Source organism: Corvus kubaryi, unplaced genomic scaffold (assembly GCF_017639235.1).
Source record: "Corvus kubaryi isolate FWS band 111438036 unplaced genomic scaffold, C.kubaryi_AGA036_p1.0 71, whole genome shotgun sequence".
In the NCBI taxonomy this organism is placed as follows: domain Eukaryota; kingdom Metazoa; phylum Chordata; class Aves; order Passeriformes; family Corvidae; genus Corvus; species Corvus kubaryi.
Genome location: NW_024582059.1, coordinates 8,309,469 through 8,334,320, shown reverse-complemented (window position 1 = coordinate 8,334,320; position 24,852 = coordinate 8,309,469). Strand labels below are relative to the sequence as shown.

The 24,852-nt window shown below is 35.7% G+C and overlaps 1 protein-coding gene across 1 annotated transcript in view; it reads left to right on the top strand.

The window, feature by feature from the left end:
• Nucleotides 1-24,852, top strand: part of PDGFC (platelet derived growth factor C) — a 124,294-nt gene that overhangs the window by 83,918 nt on the left and 15,524 nt on the right. The window contains exon 3 of the mRNA XM_042049869.1: nt 6,305-6,485. Within this exon, the coding sequence (XP_041905803.1) occupies nt 6,305-6,485 (181 nt within the window). The remainder of the gene's footprint in view (nt 1-6,304; nt 6,486-24,852) is intronic.

Genomic DNA, 24,852 nt, shown 5'->3' with positions numbered 1-24,852 from the left:
CTCTTTGTCCCCACAAGGCAGATGTCACTTTCAGAGGCTATGGGATATTCATGTGCTTATGGTGGAGATAGATAAGTGTTTATCAGCACGCCTAGATACCAGTCATGAGAGTTTATGTCCTAGAGTTGCTTGTGTGCCAACTTCCTAGTCATCAGGGAAATGAGACGTATTCAGCAATACACAGTTTATTAACTGGCACTGAAGTAAGCTTCTTATACAAATGGGAGTTTTGGGGAAAAGAGACACATTTCTTTGGGTTTCTTATTTTTGCATGCAGTGCCAAAATGCATTCACCAAGGAACAAAAGCTGCTTTGCAAAATGTATATTTCTCAGCTTCACATGATACAGATCCACAGAAAACGGAAATGTATTTTCTGGTCGACCGGAGCGCAGTAATGCAGCTGTTAATTTCTCCAAATCAAACCACCAGTGCATCCTTTTCACGAAGTTGGTTTGAAAGTTTGAAGAGTAGAATTTGGGGATTTGAACTCTTGTCTTGTTTTTCCTTCCCACTTGTAGTGTGGTAAGTGTATATTTATGATCAAAATGGCTTACAGTGAATGAAAGGGAAGAGAATTTAAATCCAAGGGTTAAACTTTTTTTTTTCTCCATGTATCCTAAATAACAAGGTAAGAATACAGAGAGAGTTGTGCAGTTGTGGTAGAAGCCTCAGGCTGTTGCTAATCAGTACGAGAAAAGATTAAACAGGGAGAACCATGGCAACCATGTAACATTTGTGAATGAATCTGTGTTTCCATAAGGCAGTTCCTAATATACAGTACTGCAGATTCTAAAATAGATTTATTCAAAGTAGGTTGGCACAGAAACCACAATCCATATTTGGGGAATGGCAGTTAGAAATGTTCTCTGTTTATACCTTGAGTATCTTTATTTCATGGAAAATGTAGACACGGCAGGATACTTGGGGGTTTTAAGCTCATTTGTTGGCTGGAAGTGATGTCTACTGCTAGAAGTGATGTTTGTATATAATTAAACATAATTTTCTGAGTACAAAAACTGACCTCATCAGTTATTTATTTAGATTATATCTGGGTTTGCTGTTTCTTTCCAGTGACTGTTATGACACAGTGTGCATAAAATCAGCAAATACAGAAACTACTATGGAAATTTATTTATTTATTTATTTATTTATTTATCAAATCACTGCTGTTCCATCATCTTTTCTCTGTTTATATGTTAAAACATCAAGCATGATGATTTCATTACAGAAATCATAGAACGTAACTCTTTTCTCAATTGTTGGATAATCTGTAATGATATCCAGAGGAGTTTCCTCTTACAGGGGAAGGCACTCCAAATCCTGCTAAAGAGGTTGAGTCCTAGGGGTAAATTACCCATGTTGTGAGCCTCAGGAACTGCACTTGAATGACTCTGGGTAACTTTGTTGAGAAATTCATATTGGAAAGACAAAATCCAGAGGGAATATTTTAAATAGTTAAAATTTTATATTGTCTAGTTTTTAAAAAATGTTTTCTTCCAGTATCCTGACTTTACTATCTCTCAAAGTAGCCCCAGTTAAATATTTCTGATGATGTTGAGCAGAATCATTTTCATTGAACTTTTACCCCGTATGGAGTATTTGCTGGTGCTGTCACAGAGCCACCATTTCAGTCAAGGTGTCATGTCCCTTCTGTACCTCTAGCAAATCTTCTTTCTGAGTTCTTTTATCTGCTGCCCATGTGGCAAGTGATGTTATTAATAGGTAACTTTTATTGGTGTGCACCGCTAGAAGTTTGCAGTTTCAGGAACCTTGTATCGGCTGGGCTGAATGGGGACTGGGCTGACTTTCCCAGTCTGACATTCATATAGATGTTTCTGTCTGGCAACAAATACAAAACAGTGTGGTGTAAATTAATTCATTTGAAAGGCAATGGAATTAATTAAACAGCTCTTTGAAGCTTGTAGACTTGGGCTGTAGGTGATTGTACTGCCTGTCCTGGTCACATTGTAAAGAAAAAATAACACCAGAAGTAAAATTTTCTCTTATGTAAGCTGAAAAGTAGTGCACAAGTACCTGCAGTTTCATTATTACTGATCACTTAAATTTTGTGTCATTTCGATTTTCATCTCACGTGATGTATCTTTTGCGTCTGTGCCTTTGTCTTTGAGGAAACCTTAAATTTGTCTCAGTGAGAGGACCAGTATTGGTAATAGAAAAGAAAGTTCTCCACCTGTTGAAAGAATGATGGAGTATGCTTTTCTTTTTACAACTGTACTGCTATGTCTGTAGGCTTGTTGCTTGCCTGAAATACTTTTTCTCCAGTCCAGCATGCCACTCTGTACTTTTCTTTCTTCTTGGGGTCGTCCCATTTTCCCCCTGCCCTTTGTCATAAACCCAGCATTCCTCTTGTCCTATCACATATTTTTGCTGTGTATTGGCCTGCAGGGAATAACAAAGCTGCTATTTGATACCATGGATTTGAGTGCCTCTGTCATGCTCCAGTGTTCCCTTTTCCACTCAGATAAATGTTAATCTGCCAAGTTTTGAAAAAAATGTCTTCAAGCTAAATGTTTGGCCTTACTTCCCTCCATAAGCAAATATGTTTATTTTACAAAGACCAATATTAGTACTTACAGATGTGATTTAAATGTGAGCTAAGAAGTGAATAATATGTGAGGTATCACCAGTATGTCACACTTTTGTCTATACAAATGCACAGTTATGTCAAATGATGGAAACCAAGAATTTTGTTCCATAGGAAATATAAATATTTCAATAGCAGAAATAAAAATTATTTCAAATAGAGGTGGAAGAGGGAACTAAAGTTTCCTTTAGAATGATGGGGTTAAAATTCTGATTAGTAAAATACCAAAATTATATTTTCATGATGACAGTTTTTAGTAATGTACGGTGTTTCCAAAATTGAAACCATCCAAACTGTCCAAACTATCTCAGTACTATTTTGCAACAGTTTGTCTCATGAACTGCCAGAGAACCTTGGATGTTTTGAGTTTGCAGGTGGGTGTGCTATGCCAACACCAGGAAAACTTTGGAATTCTATGTGCTTTAAAACAAGTTGGAACAGAAATATTACATCACCCCACAAAATGCTGGAAAACGTTTGATAGGGATTGTTAACAACTTCATATTTCTTAATTAAAAAAAAGAAACATGTTTTTATCAAAAGGGGAAGAGAATAAATTTCACCTGTCACAAACTGTTTTAATGGGCTTCCTAGATTTTTGTCTAGCATGCATCTGTATACAGATGGAAAGATTCAACACCACTGATATGATGAAGGGTTTTACCTGGTGGATTTTTGCATCTTACATTTTTTGATACATTTGTGGAATTCTGGAGGCAGAGGGAAGCCATAGAAAGGTCACAAAACTGCAAGCCAAGATAAACAGCCTGTCAGAGTATGTTTAGGAAATGACAGTGTAAACCACAGAAAAACATATAGAAAGGAGAGGAAAACATATACCCTTGGAAAATACATTTCCTGGTTGGAAAGCTGTTGAAGTTTTGAGCTGCTTATGTTGCTTCCTTGCTCCTTTCCAGTAAATTGTCTTTGTTCAGGTTGTTAATTCAATCCATGTTCCCAGGCACCTGGGCCTTAGGAGAGGGGAGTACATGTTCTGCAACAGGTATAACAGAAGGCATTGTGGGCATCAGGCCTAAAAGCAAGAGCATCTTTCACCTAGGAAAGGAGACTGGACTGCCTTTTTGGCATAAATTTTACTTAGGTATATATAAAAAATATTACAGATACAGCACCAGAGCATTTCTTTAGTCATTGTCAAAGAGGATTGTGTTTGCTCATTTGCACACTGCAAAGAAAAGAAGGCTTCTGTGTTGTTAATTTTAACATGCATTTTAACAATTTTTGCTCCCTTGCAGTTGTAAAATGGCTTCTCAGTTCTTGGTTATCTATCCTAGTTCTCTTGTGTTTCAAGTACAAGCTTCTCTTGATGGGGAAATTATTTTCCATGAGTGTACTATTGTCCTTGCCACTCCTTAGCCCCGTGACATCAGCTGCAAAATTACGTAGCACAATAATGTAAATGCTAAAGCATCTGAACCACTTTGTTTTGTTTCTTTTACAGAAAGTTCAGACATCAGTCCAGATGTGTGATGAGAGGAATTTTAGTTGCAGAGGAGGCTCTTTTGGCAGCCTCTTGTAGCACATTTAGCCTAGATAACTGTCATTATCCGAGCTGAATTTTATTCAGTTTTTCAGAATACTTGTTTCCCTCAAGTTTACCTCTCTACTAATGGAATTAATTAGCTTTTATTTGAAGGGTCTAGGATTTAAACTGTGGAATTTGAGTTTCTCTTTTACTTCAGGTGTACCAGAAGACCAAAGGGTGCAATAAAAAAAATACTGCAAGTTAGGTAGAAGCACTAAGCCCCCTGACTCCCCTTAGCATCTTAAACCTAAGTCAATAAATGTAAATATTAGCTTATTTCACTCTTTAAAAATCAGAAAGGTAGGTAATTATTTCATATTCTTAACTAAAAAAATAAAAAAGGTTATCTTTATAAACTTCATAAGCTGATCTTGAAAAGAGAAAAAGCTCAGTGCTCCAAATAAATTTGATAAATGTGTTGAGCCCTGAGGCCTTTGCACCATTAATGTACACATTGCCTTTGTAATAAGTTGTATACCTGATCATAAAGTAAAAACACTGGTGGATCTGTTAAAGGAATTAGTTCGTGTTTGGGGGAAAAAAGATAATGATAAAGTAATTAGTATCATAAGTTCAACAAAGATTTAAAACTGTGGTACATGGCAGTAATGGATTTTGAACACAGTTAATGAGCATATTCATTACATTCATTTTTAATTAAGTGGAAAAAATAGTGGTCCTTTAAATGGAGATAATAAATGTGCAAGTCAGTCTTGCACAAACATGCAACACAAGAATTTATTGCCTGCTGTCTAACTAGGGAACTGGGAATCATTATAAAGATTAGATTTACTGAAAAAAAAAATCCAGAAAAAGCTTTAGTAGAAAATGTTTATGAGGTAATAATTTTCACTTTAAATATAGTTTGGCATATTTGGTAGAGAGTGTGTGTGTGTACATGTTTTTTAAAATATGAGCCTTTGCTATCATCAGAGGTAGGACTGTTTGTACCATTGAAAAGGGCTCTGCTATTCACGAATTTAGATTTATGTGAGATGTATTTAATATATGACTGCACATGCAAGAGAACATAAAAATATCAGAAACCTCAAAACTTTCTCAGAGGTTTGTTATGCTCATGCTTAGGCTACAAATTGTGGTTTAAAAGTAAAAACTTGGCTCAGGAAGCTGCAGCTGAAAACAGCCAAGAGCTTGCCCTGCTTTATCCAGCACACACTCACCTTCTCAAACCACTGGGCTGTGCTGCCACTGGGGCTCTGGGGGTTTCAAGCTGAAGCAGGGAAAATGCAGCTGAAATGCTTAGTGTTTATTCTGTCAGAGGGCAGCTGGGGAGCTGACATGAAGCAGGTTAAAGCATTGAAACCAGACGTACCTTCTAGAGCAGTGGCTTTCCATGTTTTTATGACTTGGGAACCCACTAAACATTTCCAGTGAGAACGAGGGCCTTTGCCTACCATACTGAAGCTTACTGATGATTGACTGGCATGTCTTAGTTACCTTTCATGGATGCAATTGAAGTTGTTCACAGATCCCTAGAGGTACCCAGACCACATGTTAAAAACAATAAAATCAAACTTAATATGTTTCATTCTCTCAAAGTTCCCAGCCCATATGTGCCTTGTCCATATTTCTAAAATATCGGGTTCTTTCTGACATGCGGTGAGATCTAGGTCTTTGCTCAACAGAGCTTTGTTGGGATATGCATAAACTCCTTCCAAGTTTCCCTAAGCCACCTTAACCTTTGGGAAGTTATTCACCACTGGCATTACAAGAAAGTGAGTTTTCCATACCAAAAAGCACCTGAACTTTCACTGGTGGCATGCAGCGTACTGCTGGTGACACTGCAGTACGAATTACTGTGCCACTCAGGCTATTACAGCCTTTTTTTTCTCTGACTTTATTCTGCCCTGTCACACATGTGGTAATTGCTTTCTGCACAAGAAGCAAAACCATACACTTGGGTCTCTTCAAAATGCTAGCTCTGCTTTTATTTTTTTAACCTCACTGCATGATTTTATTATGTATGTAAGTCAGTAGCAACTTGGGAGCTAAGTTTCAAATAGCTGGCTTTGGCAGCATACTTTTAGCATTTAAAAAAATTAAAAATTGCAGCATCAGTTTATTGGTTAAATTAGCAAGTTTATAGAATTTTTGTCAGTAAATAAACACTTTATTTTCTTTTCTGTTCAGGTATGACTTTGTAGAAGTTGAAGAGCCTAGTGATGGCACTGTTTTAGGGCGCTGGTGTGGTTCCAGTACTGTGCCAAGCAGACAAATCTCCAAAGGAAACCAGATCAGAATAAGATTTGTGTCTGATGAATATTTTCCTTCTGAACCTGGATTCTGCATCCATTATACACTTCTTATGCCAGTAAGTAACATGTTTCAGATCGAAACATTTCAGGATACAAAATCTTTGAAGTGGTAGCTCAAAAGAGTCTTTTAATAGTTTAAGATTAATTACTGTTTATTTCTTAATAATAATAGCAGTGTGCAATCTGTCTTCCTGAATTGTACATTTTGTTTCTGTTTTTTAACTGAGTGTTCCTGTGGTTCCTTTTGGATGGCTTTGGACTAGGAAGTTGTGGGCTCGGTTGTTTGTGTGGAAACATCAGTAAAATGTTTGCATTCCTAATACTGTACTGTGGAAAAAAAAGAATTCCAGCCTTGAGACAAAGACAAGTCAGTTTATGAATCAGCAGTGGGATGTTGAAAGAGGATTGGGAAGTTACAAGAACGAAACTGAAGAAATTAATGGTTTTTTAGTCAGCTGCTCTTAGACATAATCAACCAGATGATTACACCTAGTTCCCAAACAGAAGAGTTCTTATGATTCTGGATAGTTTTATTATAGAGACAAAGCAGACAATCCATAATACTCATTTTCCACTGCATTTTCCCTGTAAACTGTACTTTAGGCTTCTCTTGAATATTGCTTAAAGGTTGTAAGTCACAGGTATTAAACTAGTCTTGTCTAAAATGTGACTAATTTCACTGTCAACTATTTTTTGTTACTTTTTTCATGAAATGAAAGATCTGTGATATCAAAAAACGGTTTATAGAATTTTAAGGATGAGATAATGTCCAGAAACATTAGAATGGAGGAAAACAGGAGTTGACTTGTTTTAGGATAGGTATTCCATTTTAAAGAGAGTAAGGAGTATTTTTTGTTAAAGTAGTCTCATGGTCTGTGGTATTTGGCTGGTGGAAAATATCTCCAAGCCCAATAAAAAATTGATGAAAAGAATCCATGTTGTAACCCCACTGACATGTGCTTCACTCAGAATGCATTTGGCTGGCTTCATTTTCTTGCCATTTTTGCTCCTTCTCCCTACTGGCAAAATTTCAGTTATTGAGAAGAATATCTTTAGCATGCTGATGATGGTGCCAGTGTAGTGTAGTGAGGGTGGGATGTTCGTATATATGTGTGTGTTGTTTTCCTAGAAATATTTTTAAATACTTATGCCTAAGGAAGAACTACTCCTAAAGTGACTAAAGGTTTGATCTGCATAATTGACTCTTTTATGAGTTATTCTAACTTTTGTTTAGAAGAACATTATGACCTGATAATGGTCAGTTTTAAAATTAAATAAAATGTCAGTCTCCAAACTTGAAATAAAGCCAGGTTTAAACTTTGGTACACCCGAGGGCAGAATGTAATAAGTATGTTTACTTTTAGAAAATGGTGAAAGAAAATCACTAAATACATGTATTTGTGGGGCTGGTGCCAAACTTCCATTGTCGCAGCTCTGGTATTACACCCTACCTGCTACGTGTCTATGTAACTTATGTATGATCCCATTTCTGTGGAGCTGATTGAACAAAGGCACCTGAAAATAGGAGTATATGTGTAATTATTTTTATGTCATGCTGTAAAAATGGACTGAATTTATTCCTTAATGTTTGATGGGGAAAACCGGCTATAAAATTTAAATTACCAGTACCCTCAAACCAGTGACTTCATGTTCAAAATACTTACCCCTAACATATGCAAGGGACAAGAGCAGCCCACTTGCTGTCACAAGAATTTGGAATGAGTCCCAAAATGTTCAGTATAGAAACTGCTTATCAGTTAATTTTTAAATCTCCCTTTAAAAGGGCTGTGATCTTTTTCAACAAAAAGTATGTCCTAATAAGCCATGCAGAATACAATTACACATTTCAGACCACAGATTGTAAATTAAATATATATTGTTTAGTTCCAGGATTAAACCTGCTTCTTGTACCTAAAGCAATTGAAAACTGATGCCAAACAAAGTCATTTTCTTTACAACGATAAAGTTATCTTATCCACCTTTTCAGGAGAAAATAAAATTTACAGCCCCCCTCCCACATGCCCCATGCCCACAAAAAAAAAAAAAAGTCAGCTGTAGGAATGAGCTTAAATTTTAAATAATGCTTGCAAAATCATAACTGATTCACTAAGAGATTCATTCAATGAATTGGTCCTAAACAGTTAATTTTTTTCCTCTTTTTTTTTTTTTTTTTTGACAAGTAGTGGGGAGGGGGAGATGCCTGGTAGACTAGCAGGGAGAGATTGTTTGGGGAGAAATGAAGCAAAACTGAAATAAAACAGTGCAAGCTTGTTTCTGTATTTGGAGGCCACACACAGAGAGGGGCACTGGACACATTTTCAGGTCTTTTAAAGAGCAAGAGAAATAGCTTTGTTTAGATCTGCTGTAATTTATCGTATATATACAGATATACATATATATATATTATTTTTTAGGGGTTTTTTAGATTTTTTTCTTTTTTTACTTTGTGTATTTTATTTCAAACCAACTTTTCACATGATAAGGAGGCTATTGATCTGATTACTTTACTTCTAGGATTTAGTCACCCTAAAGAAAGGACTCACTGCCATTCCAATGTCAGTGGATGCAACATCATTCTATGGAAAGGTTTGCTGTGGGATTGGAAGGCACTGCATAAAAGCAGTGCACATACTGTATACAAGCAGAATGCTCCCCAAGAAAAACATTATGCTTGTCTTCAGATTCTAACTAATTAGAGCTTAATAATTTGAATTTCTTCCATTTTAAATTGAGTACCCTGGCTGCATCTGGAACTTTCTGGAATTCTGGTCTTACTCCCACTTTCTTTCCTCTGTTTTATAGCTGCAAGTTCATTTTGTCTGCAATACCATAAAGTGGAAGCAAGAGTTGAAAAAGCTTATTCCTATTAAGCAAATGTAGTTTGTGTTATTCCAAAACTATTATGCTCCTTTCAGCACAGCTGTTAGTCTCAGTCACTCTTTCATGCTCTGCCCTGTCACTTACTCTGTGCTTACCTGTGGGCTGCTTTATTCAGTAAGGGCTGCCTAGTGATGGTTCTCATTTTTGACCAGCTATCCATTTATTAAAACTCAAGATTTTGGCAGCGCTGTGCCACCTAAACCCTCCTAGAACGTTACTGCAAAAAAAATCCATATTTCATTTATTTTCCCCTTCTTCTCACTTGCCCCCTATAATAACCACATGATATTGAGGGAAATCTTATAAACTCTTGTAATATACATTTGGGCCTCAGTCTTCCTAGTGACTTGTTTATTTTAAACTATGTCAGTTACAAGTTTGGCAGAGAAAACGATGTAATGAAGTCCATTGTTAGTTGGGGAGCGGGTGAATGGGATACTTGATGCCTGAGGTGCCATTAAGGAATGCATGACTGATTGCCAAAGTAGTTATTAATTATTCAGGGCACTCAGAACAAAGCAGCTCCAGTTAAAGTTGAAGCTGGGGGTGACTGTATTCCACTTCATTTTTGGCATATGGTAGCATGTCATTTGTCATCAAAGATCATGCCAAAGATCTTTGAAAAGAACAGACTTAACCCTCTTTTATGCAAGCAAAGATGGAACTCCAAGAAGCTGCTTAAAGACTGACCTGCTTCAAAAGTGACTTAGCAGGTGGTTTGGGATTTTGGTGCAATACCTGTTTGACTTCCTGGGTTTCAATCCAAGAGAGTGGTTTGGTTTGGCTTGTTTTTTCTTTTTTCCCCTTTCAGTGCAGAGATTTTGTTAGTATCACTCTTGCTTTTGACAGTAATGAAAGTTAAATAGATATTTAGGACTATCTAATAATTCTTCCTTTATTTCATCCAAATTGGCTAAGTTTTGCTCTTTGAGGATTGAGCATGTTACTTTTATGGGTTTTTTTGTGGAACATTATTAATAGAGCTTGTTGATTGAAACAGACAAATAAAATGTAAATACTAATAGAAAAAGTGCATAAAACTAGAACAGAGAGAGGAAAGCTCATACCCTGCTTTCCCTTCCTTTCACAAGTCTACAGATTTCACAGCTATCAGGTGTGTTTCTCACATGTTTGTACTGAAACCCAAGAGATGCTTAACTATGTCTGCAATAACTGGAAATCCATCCAGAAACATCCTAAAGGACATTAGGGATCTCCTAAACAAGGGTTTTTCTACACTCTCTTTAGAAGTGGTCAAAAGGTTTTAGAAATAAAACTATTTCAGGGTTGTTTAAGCCAAGGTGCTGTGAAGAATCAGGAGAGTGGATGAGTGTTATGCAGCACTTTGCAATACTACATAAAGTGAAAAAGAACTGTGAAAATCCTTCAGGTGGTGGGAAGGACTCTAAAACAAACTCTGTGTTCAGAGTGTCCACTGATTAGGTGCAGTGAAACCTTAGTCTGGATAATTAAACAGGCTACTAAAGATGCTCCTGTGTACAAATTCCATCTATTAGTTTTCTTTTGTGTGGTAAAAATTCATTGTAAATCAAAGATGTTTTTGAACTAATTCTTTCTTTGGAGATTCAATTTTATATTAAATTTCTGCTTAAAGTCTTAGATGAGATAATTTCTTAGATGAGACAATAAATATTACCTCAAAATACATAGATAGGAGTGAAATGCTTCAGTTAACAAAAAAAAAATGCTGAGTACAAACTGAGAATGGCTATTATCCATGGGACTAAAATGAGTGGTGGGGAAAAAAAACCTTTGAGGCAAAAGAACCTCTAAAGTATACTTTCTAATGAAATCATGTCTTTTTTTCCTGTGACCATATGTCATTCCGTCCCATGGACGTCATAAAAAGTTTAAAGATCTGTGTGTGTGAAGCAGGCTCACAGAGAGACAGTTAGACAGGAATCTAGCAAAATTATGGCCCTGCACAGAAGTCCATGGAAGTGTATCTTTGATCTCCACAACCTCAGATGTCAGTGAGGATTTTCTTAGACTCTAAAAGGAAGAGTGAGATTTTGAACCATTTTGGTGTTGTCATTTAGTTCTTAAAAGGAACGAGCATACTTACCTGATAGCAAGTTTTGTACTATGAAAGACAAGGTTCCTTTCCCTTTGGCCAAAATCTGAATGCAGTTTCTCATGTGGTACATGCAGTATAAACCCTTTCTTTTGTATTTTTCTGTGATCTTAGTCTTCCAGTGGTGAAGGCTGAAAAGAATCACAAATTGTTTCAATGACTGTGGAAAAAATTAATTTTGTTTCCTTGGATGAAATTTTTTTACAAATTTGTTATGTATTTGACTAAGATTTAAATTCATTGATTTGAGAAGTATTTTAAAGATCACATCCTGATTCACTGAGGCAAGACATAAAAACCAGCTAATTTTCTTATTTTTATATAAGTAGCAGTAATTTCAAAATTAAATGCAATTGCATTTAAATGTCATGCTTTGGTATTTTTTCTATTCAAAAAGTTCTGTACAACTTTTCTTCCTGAAAAATTCAGGAGTGTTCAACAAGCATCAAAGTGGGTTTTCCTATGGAACATTTACATAACTCTTAAAACTCTTTTACTTTTGGATGTGAGGGGGTTTTTTTTGGAAGTACTGAGGGGCAATCACAACAAATGACATGGACAAGAGCTCATGACAACTACTCTCCTTTTAGTTGTCCAGAGCATTATATCCAAGTTAGATCAGTCTGTATCAACTTGTTTCAAGCAGAAATTATTGCCATAAACAATAGATGGGGTACTGCAACTGTCACAAAAAAGCAGGCAACCTTATTGCTCCTTGTCCCAAATTGTCTTTGATCACATATTAGCCCTCTCCTCCCACATGAGTGCAGACCATAGAACGATACAGTGGAAACAATGTCGGAACACTTAAAAAGCCCTAAAAAGGGAAAAAGTTTAGAAAGCATATTGGAAAAGCATTTCAAATACAGGAGATGATCTCTTTTCTTCATTTTTTTGTAAATTGCCCAAAGGCTTTTATTAGATTTCTATTAGTAATGAATATTTATATTATCAGGGACTCTTTTTTAGTGTTTAAAAAATTTATTAGTGTGTCTCATAGCATTTCAGCATGGAAGTTTATGTATGCATATTTAACTTGGAAATGAGTTTTACGTGCTCTATCATTTACTTGATTGTAGTGTTCTAATGTAAATTTTAATGTTGTGTGCTCTGCTGTTTTCAAAAATTTAAAGGTTTTCTATGAGGCTCCTCAAAGAAAAAAAACCCTTTAACCAGGGCTGTGACTTAAGAGCAATCTGTATTCATATAAAAACACCATTCTTCAGCTGTAAACCCAATGATGTCATGTAATTGGAGCTTTGGATGCTACTTCAACAGAAGTATTTCAGAATGATGTTCAAATGTTCCTTTAGTCTTTCAAAATTATTCTATCTATAGTCATGGTTCAAGTTTATTTGTTCAATCTAATTGTTCATAGCTATCCTAAAGAATGAACTGTCTCAATTACTTGTGTGCAATTTTTTATTTAATCATTTACTACATATTTTATAAGCTACTTTTCACTTCATGTGTTTGGTTTAAAAAACCCAAACCACCCTCCCCCAAAAAAACCGAACCAAACAAAAAAAGGCAACAAAACGTCCACACACAAAAATCCCAGAAAAAAACCCAAACAACAACCCCAAAGAACCCCCAACATCACCTTCCTCTTCTCCAAAGTTTTTTTAGCAACCCCTATTTTTTATGCTTTAAGTACTACAGAGTCATCTAGTTGACTATCCCTTTTCCGAATTTCAGGATCAACATTTTTGAGAAAGCATGCTGATGGCTTCTCTACAAGTTCCAAAGCAAAGTGATTCTCTCACATTCTCAAAGTAATCCCCTGTGTAACTGGCGCTGTCCTAATTTTTTTTTTCTTTCAAATACTGAGATGTTGTGTCTGACATGGTTGCTAACTAAAAACAAAAGGTAAGCAAATGCACATTTCATATACTAGGTTTCAGGCACCACCACTGTTTTCAGTTTTGCCATTTAGGTGCATTCCTGTTCTGTCCCTATCCATCATTAGTGTCTTAGTCATGCCACAATCCTATCCATTGGCTCACCCCAGCAAAACTAGTAAGAGTGGTGTGTAACTAATAAGAGTGGTGTGTAACTAGGGCAGTAACTAATTAGAGTGGTGTGTACTGTGCTAAATTTTCTTACTATGATTCTGGTAGGAAAAGGCAAAAGCAGAAATGAAATGAATGAAGTTGGGATAGAAAGGTGCAACTTCTCAATTTTTTTTAAGTTTCTTTTTCACACACTACAGCTCTGATGGGGGTAACTCTAGACATTTGAGATGAACTCAGCTGTGGAGCAGCTTCTGTAGATGAGTTACAGCACAGTCTAGCTCCACAGGTTGGTAGAAGCACCTCTTTAAATTCAGGAGAAAAATTCTTGACAGAGTAATAACACTGTATAGTAGCTTCAGGGTAAGCGTTTGCTCATGGGAAGATTAATGTGGGATATTGGTAGTGGTGTTAAGACAAATCCTTTTGTTTCTAAAAAGGGATAGATAATAAGCACTATGGGAATACCAAAATTTGCACCTGTCTTGTCTTTGCAGTACCTGGCCTCTGGTGTTACAGATGGGGATTATGAGCTGTCATTTGTTAGTTTCTGTAAATGCTCAAAACCTTTTTAATGAGGATGATGAAAGGTTTGGCTGAAAAAGCCAGGATTGTTGTTGAAAAGCTTTCAGTTTTGTTTTCATGGGAAAGTCTAGAAAATCACAAAGCTGTCACATCTGTTCTTGCAATTATCTCAGGCTAGGATAGTAGACAAGGAATTCAGGAAAGCTGCTTCCATGTTTGTTCCTAGCTATTGTTGTTGAAGAACTGTAATTGTTTAAAACCAAAATGAAATTAAAAAAGCCCTTGCATGTGGAAATGGAAGGCAGTTTGCTTGGCAAAAGACGTTTCTAGAGTCTTGACTATTCATTTCACTCTTCTTTTGAGCTGAGCAATAAATCACAGGAAGAAAAATAGTATAAGATCATTTACGAGGAGAAGTAGAATGCTGGCTTCTTATTGAAGGGTATGTTTTAATACATGAAAGACCAGGTTTAAAGGCACTTGAAAGGTGGAGGTGTAAAAGTAGATGACACAGCCTTTCCAAGAAATTTTGCATATAATCCTACAGGCACTGTGGAGGTTGGTGGATCCTAGTAGCCTTTCCCTTTCAGCTGCAAAAGGGTTTCTTAGGGGAACTCTATCATAACTCTACCCTGACATCACTTACAGCAGTTCTTGGTCCCATCTGGGTGATTGTGTTAGGAGGATAAGGGATTTTCAGTGTAGTGGTGTAGATAATTAAATCAATATGGTGATTTATTGTTCAATATCTAGCTCTGGTGTCTTTTGGTAGCACTTAGCTTCAGAGTTTCTCAGTAGACATCCCTTATTCTAAATATTTGCCTGAGAGTGTGACAAGCACCATCTTTAAAAAGACAGATGCTGTTCTGAGGTAATTTTGTTAGAAATCAGTATCTTCATAGTTTTGTGAATGGTTGGCATAGTAAATGCAATTCCTGAATTTGCATTTTCAGGTGTTTTATTTTCACTGTTTTTCTTACTGTGCCTGCATGTGAGTGTTAAAAAGGCCACTGTTTTTGAAGCTTGCTAAACCCTAAAATTTAAAATTTAGTTGAAAACAAATTTTTGTTAACTCCATGCAACCAACCCTGAACTTCCCTGCTGACTGACCCATCCTAAATGACTAGTAGCCAAGGAGAGTAAGATAACTGAGTTGAGCCAAATTATCAAACCCTCTGAGTCATCATCTATATTTCTTGATGGGAAAGGACCAAATGCCAAATAATTTTTAACTTTCTAACTGGAAGGACAGTTAGCCACATATATGTAAGCTTTTAATATGTAAGTTGTTAATAGGGTTGCCCTTGCTTATCTTCTGAAAATCATTCTGATTCGCTGAACTCTTCTGATTTGTGTGTACGTATTTGTCTTTGGGCTTTTCAATGTGAGGTGTTCTGGGTAATCAAAAGTTAATAATAAAATACTTCCTGTTCTTAAGTCATCTGTGTAATGCCTTTTTGGCTTGGAATTCTTGTCTTTTAGTTTAAGTAAATTCTGTCATTGGTCTTCTCTTGTTTGCACTCTGTCAATATATATAACTTTAAATACTGTATTTACTTTATTTAATTGCCTTTCTGCTTAAGAAACTCATAGGCACCTTTGATGTAGGAAAAAAAGCCTTTGTGACTAGGTGCCTACAACAGCAGTATATCTTTGATGCAAAATTAGTGTAGAATTATGGTTCATAAGAGTTTTTTGAAACTGTTTTCTAGTATAGAAACTTCAGAGTATAGCTCAGCTTTTCACCAAAAATCAAAGATAATGGGTCAAATCAACTGTAAAAAGACAACTAAAAATTTTTCAGAAAGGTTTTCAATTCTTTAAATTGGAAAAGATACTCGCTGTTAAAGAGGAAAAAAATCTTTACCATTTCCGTTATAAAGCTTGATATTGCATTACCTGAAATTACCTGTTTACAAATGACAAGGGAATTCGGAAAATCAATACATTAAAAGCTATCAATGGGAACAGAACCAACTTTTCTCTGCAGGCCATTTCAGAAAAGTTTATGATAATTTTAAAACACTTATGCCCATCTAAGGAGTATCATTAAACAAGTCATACAAAGCCACAATTTACAAAACCGGTGCTATACAAAAATGCCAATGGATACTTTATAGATGGAACTGGCCTAAATTTTGTAGTTCATATTTGAAAGAGTGGCAAACTATTAAGGTGTAGTCATCATGAAAATCGGAAACCAGAGAAAAGTGATTTTAATAACACCATTACTTTAATTTTTCTCTTAATCTGATTCCATAATAAATTATGAGAGTACAATTACTTTTGAAAGACTTCTCCATTGTCCTCTCCTTAGATAAATACTTACAAAAGGTAATCTCCTAATCGAGCAATTAGAGAATTAGTAATCCCCAAGGAGAATTAGGAAGCAACACATCTTGCATGGGGCACAGCATGTGAACTTTTTGGTTTAGATCTTTTATACCCTGCTCTGGCTTTGTCATGTGCAGTGTTGTGTCCCCACTTACAGTCTGCCATAGGCCATGGCTTCTTGCAGTGTGGCAGCTTCCACTATTTTTCTTTCTGCAGGACAAGGATGACAGCTCTTTTCTGCCAAGTATTGAGGTTCAGAGGAGAAAGAGAAAATAATAGTCAAGTTACCCAAGGCGTGATAACTGGCAAGTGCTATAGTGCCAAATTGTCACAGTTAGATCATTTTGTTTACAAATGGTGTTCCTGTGGGCTTTGTTGGGTGAATAATTGTATTTTAAAGTTACTTTAACAAGGCACCAAGTTGAATTTTATATTTCCTGCAATTTTAATGTTATTTCTATTCATATACCACACCACTGAAATTGCAATAATAATAATATACTTTCCAATATATAGGCTTGAAATCCTTGGAAGATTTGATTCTAGTTCTTTTGTCATGTACAGTGTGACTGATGACAGATTTTTAAACAAGCAGTTCCCATTGCCTTCAACATGAAATATTAGGTATTGTGAGTCTGAAAAACAATGACCATATCATCAAAATAATGGTCACATTATTCAAACTTCAACAGATTTTGGTGGGTGGATATTTTTAAAAAAATATATTAATAAATTAATTGACAAATATTTGTTTCCCTTTATGTATTTATTACAATGAGATTAATCTTCTGCCCAGCTGCTGCCTATTCCTCTGATCTCCTAATTAAGTGAATTATACATCATTGACCAGATTCAGTAATGAAGTAAAGATTGCTTGGAAGAATTAAACTTTGATGCAAATCAGGTTAAAAACAGTATTGATGCTCTCATTCTGAGATTACAATCAGTAGTTATCCCAAAAACTTGGTTTAATTTTCTGTGGAAGTTGAATGGTAGGAGAAAAAAAAGAAAAGAGTTGTCAATGTTTTAGTTGCTTACTAAAGCATCCTTTTTTCTCAGAATTCTCTTTGAGAACACAATAGTTGCTAAGGTAACCCATATCTGATACTGGTATATTGTTTGAAAAGAGAATATAACCTGAATTGTTAAATAGCAAAATGTCCTCTTCTGACTTCTTAACTGAAATATAACTTACAAAGAGAATTTATACTCATCTAAATTCCGGCAATTTACATTAAATTTATGGTGATGTAGCTGAAATGACGATTTGTCTTCCCTCGTGTTCCCCAAGTGGTTAGTGCTCACACATCCTAATTTGTTCATTCAAATCCTTGTTTGTCCACTGGAACTGCACAGATAATCTGAAAGATGCAAAGTAGCTTCAAATTAAATAGTAAATAGTGAAAGAAGGCTAAGAGCATGGTAATACTATCTTCTTGGCAATTAGGTATCTCAAATGTACAAACGCAGAAAATATTTTCTCCAAATATAAGACTGAGTCTTCCTTCAGCAAAGCGTGGTAGTCACCACAGTCACTTTACTCAACTTGTTTAACATTGCTTCATAAGTGTATTTCATGCAGAACATCTCAATTATGTTTCATTTTTGGTATTGAGAACCTTCAGAGTGGGTTTCTATTCTTATTTAAACAAACAGATCATTTCATGGGGCTTCACTGTGTAGGGCAGGTGGTAAAAATCTCACCACAATTAGCCCTGCAGATTTCGTCAATGAGGGTTCTTGACTAGTGTTTCCTTGCAAAATCCCTTCCCTCCCCCCTGCTACTCCCTCTTTTTTTTGCTCTCTTCTTGCAGTGTCTGTCCATCATGCCCTGGAAAAAACATACCACGATATATATTCGGTCATCAATGCTTGTAAAAAAATGTGTTCTTAATATCATCTTAATTTATCTTCTTATTTGGCTTATTTCTGAGATAGTGCTTTGTTGGGGATGCAAATGGGCGTTTTCAATGACATGGCTGTGAAGAACACTTTCTGACTTGGTAAAAGGATAAATTTGTGGTTAGACAGTATCTTTCAGTCCAGTAAGATAAGGCAAAAAATTGCTTTGTTTTCTCTCAGTTGAACCCCATGTTACACGATATCTGCAGTTTGCAGAAAGTCATATTTCTTACGGGCTGGAAAAATCAGGTGCAACCAGTGCCTCACAGTTTGGCTTTTTACTTAAACTGATAATAAGCCTCACATCTAACCACTTCCTAGATTGCAGTGAATAGCAGCCTGTGAAACCACAATTAATTAAAGTTTAGAAAACCACACTTTTTGATGTCTTGTGTTCTGTAATTAGCTCCATATATTCTACATTAAATCATCAGAAACTGACAGTATTGCTGAACCAGTGAACAGGAAAAATAAGAGACAGAGGGATATTTTAAGTATATATACTAGCAGAAAGGTATATTTCAGAGTGTAAATATTAATTTTTCAAAAGGGTGCTAATAAAGGGTACATGAGGGGAGTAGAGTGAGAGGTGCCTCTTTAAAAGGCTTTGCAACTCTTTTAAAATTAGGATTTTGAAACACAACATTAAAGAAAACCCTCAGCTCTTTTAAAAGTAACAGTAAGGTAGAGCAGATAGCAGCAGTTTGTAAATGAGTCATGATTAGTTCAGTGTTAGTGTGCAGCACTTCCTTTCTTGTGCAGGTGTTTTGAATTTGTAGCTTTCCAGCAGAGTGAACTTGCAAAACCAGAGTAGTGTGAAAGGAGATGAAGGTCTGTGCACATGGGGACATCCCTTTAAGTCAGTGTGACTGCTGACAGTTCTGGTGGCAGGGTTGGGGCCATAACTGATGCCTGAATAGATTTGTTTAAAATGTTACAAGGAAGATTAATGGCATGGTTGAGAACATAAGGCAGCATAATTTTCTGTCATTGCTGTTAAAAAGAATACCCATATCCATACTATGCTAGCAAGCCCAAATGAATATAATAATCTATCTATATCAATATCTATCTATCTATCTATCTCTCTATCTCAAGATACTTGAGCTAGTTGACCATCAGACTAATTAGAGATAATTTGTTCACATCTGTGGACAGTGACATTGTTATAACTGAAGATATCAGGTTTAATGGAAGACAACTGATTAACCAGCAGTCTTCAGGAGAATTTTATTTTCTTTATATAATATTGGATTTGTTAATACTACAGGTTCATTACTTGGCAGATGCCATCTTTCCTTCTTTTCTTCTTTTTTTTTTAATGCGTGTCAAGGAAGGGGCTGAGAAGGAATTGGATGTACAAAGGAAAATCTATATTTATTCATTATAGTGAAAGTAATCAGGCTGCTTCAAAGATTTATTTCATTTTTAATAATACCAAGCATCAGGCTGAGGCAGTTGTTTATAGTGGTGCCTTAAAATTCAACCTATTCTATTTTAATAGATTTGTTCATGCTGTAAGCAGCACCAAATTTAATGGGAGACTATTAGAAATAGAAAAGAGCAGTCTGCTTTCAAACCATCTTTGGAGGATCAATTTTAAATAGCTTTGAAAAAGTAGAGCATGGCAGAAATGCATCTACTTTTATTTTATAGCTGATACTAAAGCCATCTTCTCAAGTGTGTTATATTACATACTGTTTTGAGGTTTCAAAGAAATTGTAAATGATACTGTCAAAGGAACTTCTGCTACTCCCAAGGAATCAGCTTTTAATAAAAAACCTGTGACTCCCTAAATTTCTTCAAGAGAAAGTAGCTAAATTAAAATCCAAAATTGGAGTAGTTTCATTCATTTTCCTATTCACATTTTAGTTAAGTTTAGTTAAGGTTGACATGCAACTGAAAAACCAAACATGTTTTTTCCACCAGCTATTCTATATTTAGGTATACTGGCATGCAGTTATTTATTTTTATTACACCATTAGTTTACCAAATCCAAAGGGTTAAAATGTGCAAATGGACAAATAGTTACTGAGGAAAAAAATTGTTTGGTTACATATCCAGAAGACCTTCTGTCATAGTTAGTCAACACAGTTTTTAAAATTATTTAGAATTAATTTGTGTCTAAAATTCAGCATGTCCCTCAGCATAATTTAACAGGTCTTCTAGAAACATCGAGTTTACCAGGTAGATGCTTTGTAATGCAATCACAGAGATGCAAGGCTCGAAAGGAACTCAGTGGGACCTTTTCTGAGCCATCGTCCTATTCTAAGCAGGGAGTAGATACACTAAGCTAATTCTTGCTAGATTCTAGTGCTGTTCCTGAACTCCAGGAATGAAGATTTCAGAGATTTCCTCAGTCATCTGTTGCACTCTTTCACATTGTATGAAATTTTTTTCTAACACTTAACATAAATAATTCCTGTCACTGATGGACTAGGGAACAGCTGATCATCTGATGCTCTTTTATGTGTTTGTTGTCTCCTGTCAGCCTGGTCTTGCCGAGATGAAAGTAAATTGTATCACTCAATCTTTTATCGTGGTTCATTTTGTTTTCATCTTGCTCTTTCATGTGAATATCCTGTTTCTCTCTGCCTGTATCTAACAAGTGCTGGAGATAAATCTGAACACTGTATTTCAGCTGAGACCTCTCTAGCAGCTCAATATCTATTTTTATGAGGTTGTTCTGAAAATATCTGAATGAGATTTGTTTTTTTCGAACAGGATCCCATCATCTCTTATTCCGGTTTTGGTCCACTGTGACACTTCATTCTGCTTCAGACTCTACTTATGATTTTGTATTTGTGCTTTTAATATTTTACTCCTAAATGCAAGGGATTTCAAAATATTTTTCTTAAACTTCTCTTATTAAGCATACTTTCCCAATTAATTTTGCCTTTTACTTGTTGTGTAATCACATTACTCTACTTGTGTGGATAGTATATATCAAAGTATAATGAAGTAACATGAAATGAGATTTAAGAAATACAGATAGAAGAAAATATATAGATAGAAGTGATACAGCTGGAAATTAAGTGTATGTCAGGACAACATTATGGTTAGCAGTATAGGACAATAAAAGTAAGCTCACAAGTTAGAAATCTGGCATGTTGAAATGGTGTGAGAATCTGTATGTGGGCAATGTAGCCCTAGTCTCTACCATGCTTTCTGGGTTCTGATGTGTGTGCTATATATAAAACAAATCTAAATATGACAAGTACACAATGCAAAACATTTTCCTTCATAAATCTTAAAATATTTTACATTTCTAATGGGTTTGATGACACCAAGAATGGATACATGAGGACAGAGATGAGGTTCCTTCCCTGTAAAGTAATGCTTTGTTCAAGGACTTTTTTACCTTCAAGGCAGGACAAGCTCTGATTTGCAATGTCTGCTGTACAGGAATGTTGGGTGTGTTCGTTTTATTGTGATATGAAATGAACAGAAGGCTGTTGTGGAATTTAACATGTATACTGAAGGATCAAATTAAAGTAGTGTTCACTGTAGAAGTAATTTTCATTGTTCTTCACAAATACACTTTCCAGTTGTAATAAATGGTTATTCCTAGTGTTCAATGTTTGATGAACCTCCTGTGTATGTGCTGGGATAAGTAAACATTTTCTTAAGAACACCTCTCCATTTCCCGTGGAGAACTTCCTAGAGGGAACTTAAAGAGCAGTTCATTCCCTGACTCCAAACACTTACTGTTGTTTTGTGTGTGTTTTGAGTAAAATGAGAAATTTTAAAAGAAGTCTGCAGACATGATGTCCTCTTACTATGGCTGGCCATATCCCCTGTCATAGAAGAATGTACAAAAACTTTTTTCTATTCAGAACAGCTGCACTTATGTTGACTGTTTATTCCTTGTCAGCTACTGTCAGTCAAGTAAGACCTAGAGCTCTGTGTACAGAAAATTTTAAAAAAGGCTTCTGTAAATCATAGATGTAACAGACACAAGCATTTCCTGCTTGAATTTTAGGTGTGTCTATAGATGTAGTGATTAATATTCACAGTAAGCCCATTTGCAACAAGATCTGAGCAAACATTCCTAAGACTACATCTACATGCCCACTGCAATCTGATTGTGGGAATCTCTTTTTGCATTGAGTCATTTGGGCACTGAGGATCTTAATTTACTGTTAGTTCAACTAAAATGTTATTCCTCCTTTTAGATGATAATTTCACATTTTAAGGAAAATTCAGGTTGTCCTGTTGTCCTGACTGAGTAAAAAGTGTTCCACATTTCAGCCTGCAACAGGTACGTATACTGCAATTGCGTGGTATCAAAGTTTCAGGGAAAGAAGCTAAGCTGTGGTGAAATCCTGCTCTGCTGATGTTCAGCTAAGTTTTGGAGCCAGGATCTCTGTACACTAAATATAAACTGTAAAAAAAAATATTAGGGTATCATTATAAATATTGAGAAGAGAGATTCTCTTTCTTGCTCTTAGTATTTGATATATAAATCTTTATAAAATTTCCCTTCTAGAAGGGAATTGCAGGTATAATACAACATTCATCAAAATAGGACAACCTAGAAAATTACATTTAAGTTTATATTCATGAAATGAAGGTAAAGGGTTTATTTATACCAGCATTTGAAAAAACACTTCTTACTTTGCTGTCAACTCATGCATTTGAATGTCCACGAAAGAATATTTTAGTGCAAAGTGATGTCACTACTATTTAAAACAGTCATTAAATACCCTACTGCTTTAATCTCAAGGACAGCTCAAGCACAAAACAGAAACAAAGCTACCTTAAGAGCTGATGTTTGAAACATAAAAAGGTAATTCCGGGTATATTCAGAAAGTAATAAAGCAATGAAATGTTGATATAGTTTTAGAAGGGTCTCTGTATTCTACTTTAACTCCTCAGTGAGAGCAGTATGAGGAGAAAATATCACATTTATTGGAAAATTCAGCAAGTAATCAATATGGAATTCTGCTCTGAAAATGGGTACAAGGCTGCAATGACTTCTTAACAATGAGCTAGATTGAGCAGGGAATAAACTTTAAATGTCCTTAAATACTGTGATGAGTAGTTAATAAGGAAGAGCTGAAAGGAAGGCACTAAGACAGGGAGGACAGAGTTACTACTTAGGAAAGTGGTTTGTGTTTGCAAAACTGAGCCTGCAGGAATCAGCAGCAGTCCCACAAGATGTGACTATTAAGCACCTGTCCTGCACAGAGGTTTGTCGAGGCAGGAGACTGCAGCCAACATCCGACATCTGCAGGTCACTTGACCGAACTTGTAGCAAGCACTTACAGAAGGTGCACGTTCCCTCACACGTTCCACACCTTGTAAGGATTCACTGCAGCTGTTAATGTGTTTAGGAAAGTCCTGTGAATATAAAAAAGAAAATGTTATCAGACATGAAGGTTATGATTTCTTAGACATTGGGGGATTTGCCTGCTTTAGCACCTTGCTGCAAGCACAAGACAAGATCTTTCTCCAAAGAAAGATTTTATGAGATTGTGGTGAGAGAAACTGTACTTCAGTAAATTGTTTTGGTACTTCATTTTGCCTGTACACAGTCTACTTTCAGTCATTTTCAGCAGGTACTTTATCTGTACAAACACACAAATACACTTCATACCCTTTTAAATGTGTATATACATGTTAGTATTGCCCATGATCTGAATTAGACTAAATATTTTTATTAAGCATTTAAATTTTACAAGACATCATCTACTGGGATTTAGCTTTTTAAAGTTGCAGTTGTAGTCCTTCCATATGCTCATGCATGAGACAGGAACAGCCAGATAGTTTTAAATGTATTCCATAAATCTGGTTTGAAAATATTATAATGAGAGGTACTCTGAAGTTCAGAAACCAAAATATTTTGCAGTTGTTACTAGGATGCAAAAGGTAGATTTTTTCTTGTGGCATATATATATATAGTTACATGGAGTGGGGAGAGCTCACTCTAAATTTTGTTTAAAGTCTCATTTAGAAGAGAGAAATGTATAAAATGGAGAGAGTGGTCACTAATAATTAAGATTTTGGAAGTAGGTATAGTTTAAATGTTACTCTGCCACAAGTATACTTAATAGGAACCCAGAGTCTGGGATAATAAACCTAAAATTAGCTTGTATAACTACAGTAATTTGAAAATGATAAAAAAGACAAATTGTTTCAGGAAGTAACTTGAGATTAAAACTGACATACTGATTCGACTTTGAAGCTTCTTGTCTTGGAGATAATCTATGCCTTAACTTGTTTTATACTGTTATCACAGGCTAAGTATTTGCTTTTAAATGCTTCCTGTTCAAGCCAGTGAAGTTCAACTTCATCAGGTCCTGCTTTCAGAATAGTAAGGCTGAGTCTTTGCCTATTGAGTCAAAATACGTCCAAGTCGTGAGATTTCTTGCATTTATTTGAGTCTTCTATCTAGAATACTATTCACTACCACATCCAGAAATTCCTAATGTAAGCAAATATAATTAAAAACCCATTACAAAGGTAGAAAAAAGGCATCAGAATTTGACTTCCGCTGCACGTATCTGGTTGAATCTGCAAGCTTTCTGGATTCTGGGGGTTGCAGGGGTTATTTGCTTCATGGTTTGAGATGGCTGCAGTTGCCAAAGATGCTGGCAACACAGCTTTCAAGCAGAGTTGTTTATACAGTTCTTCTCTCCTTAATTAGCTGAAAGAATAAATCAGCAAATGAAA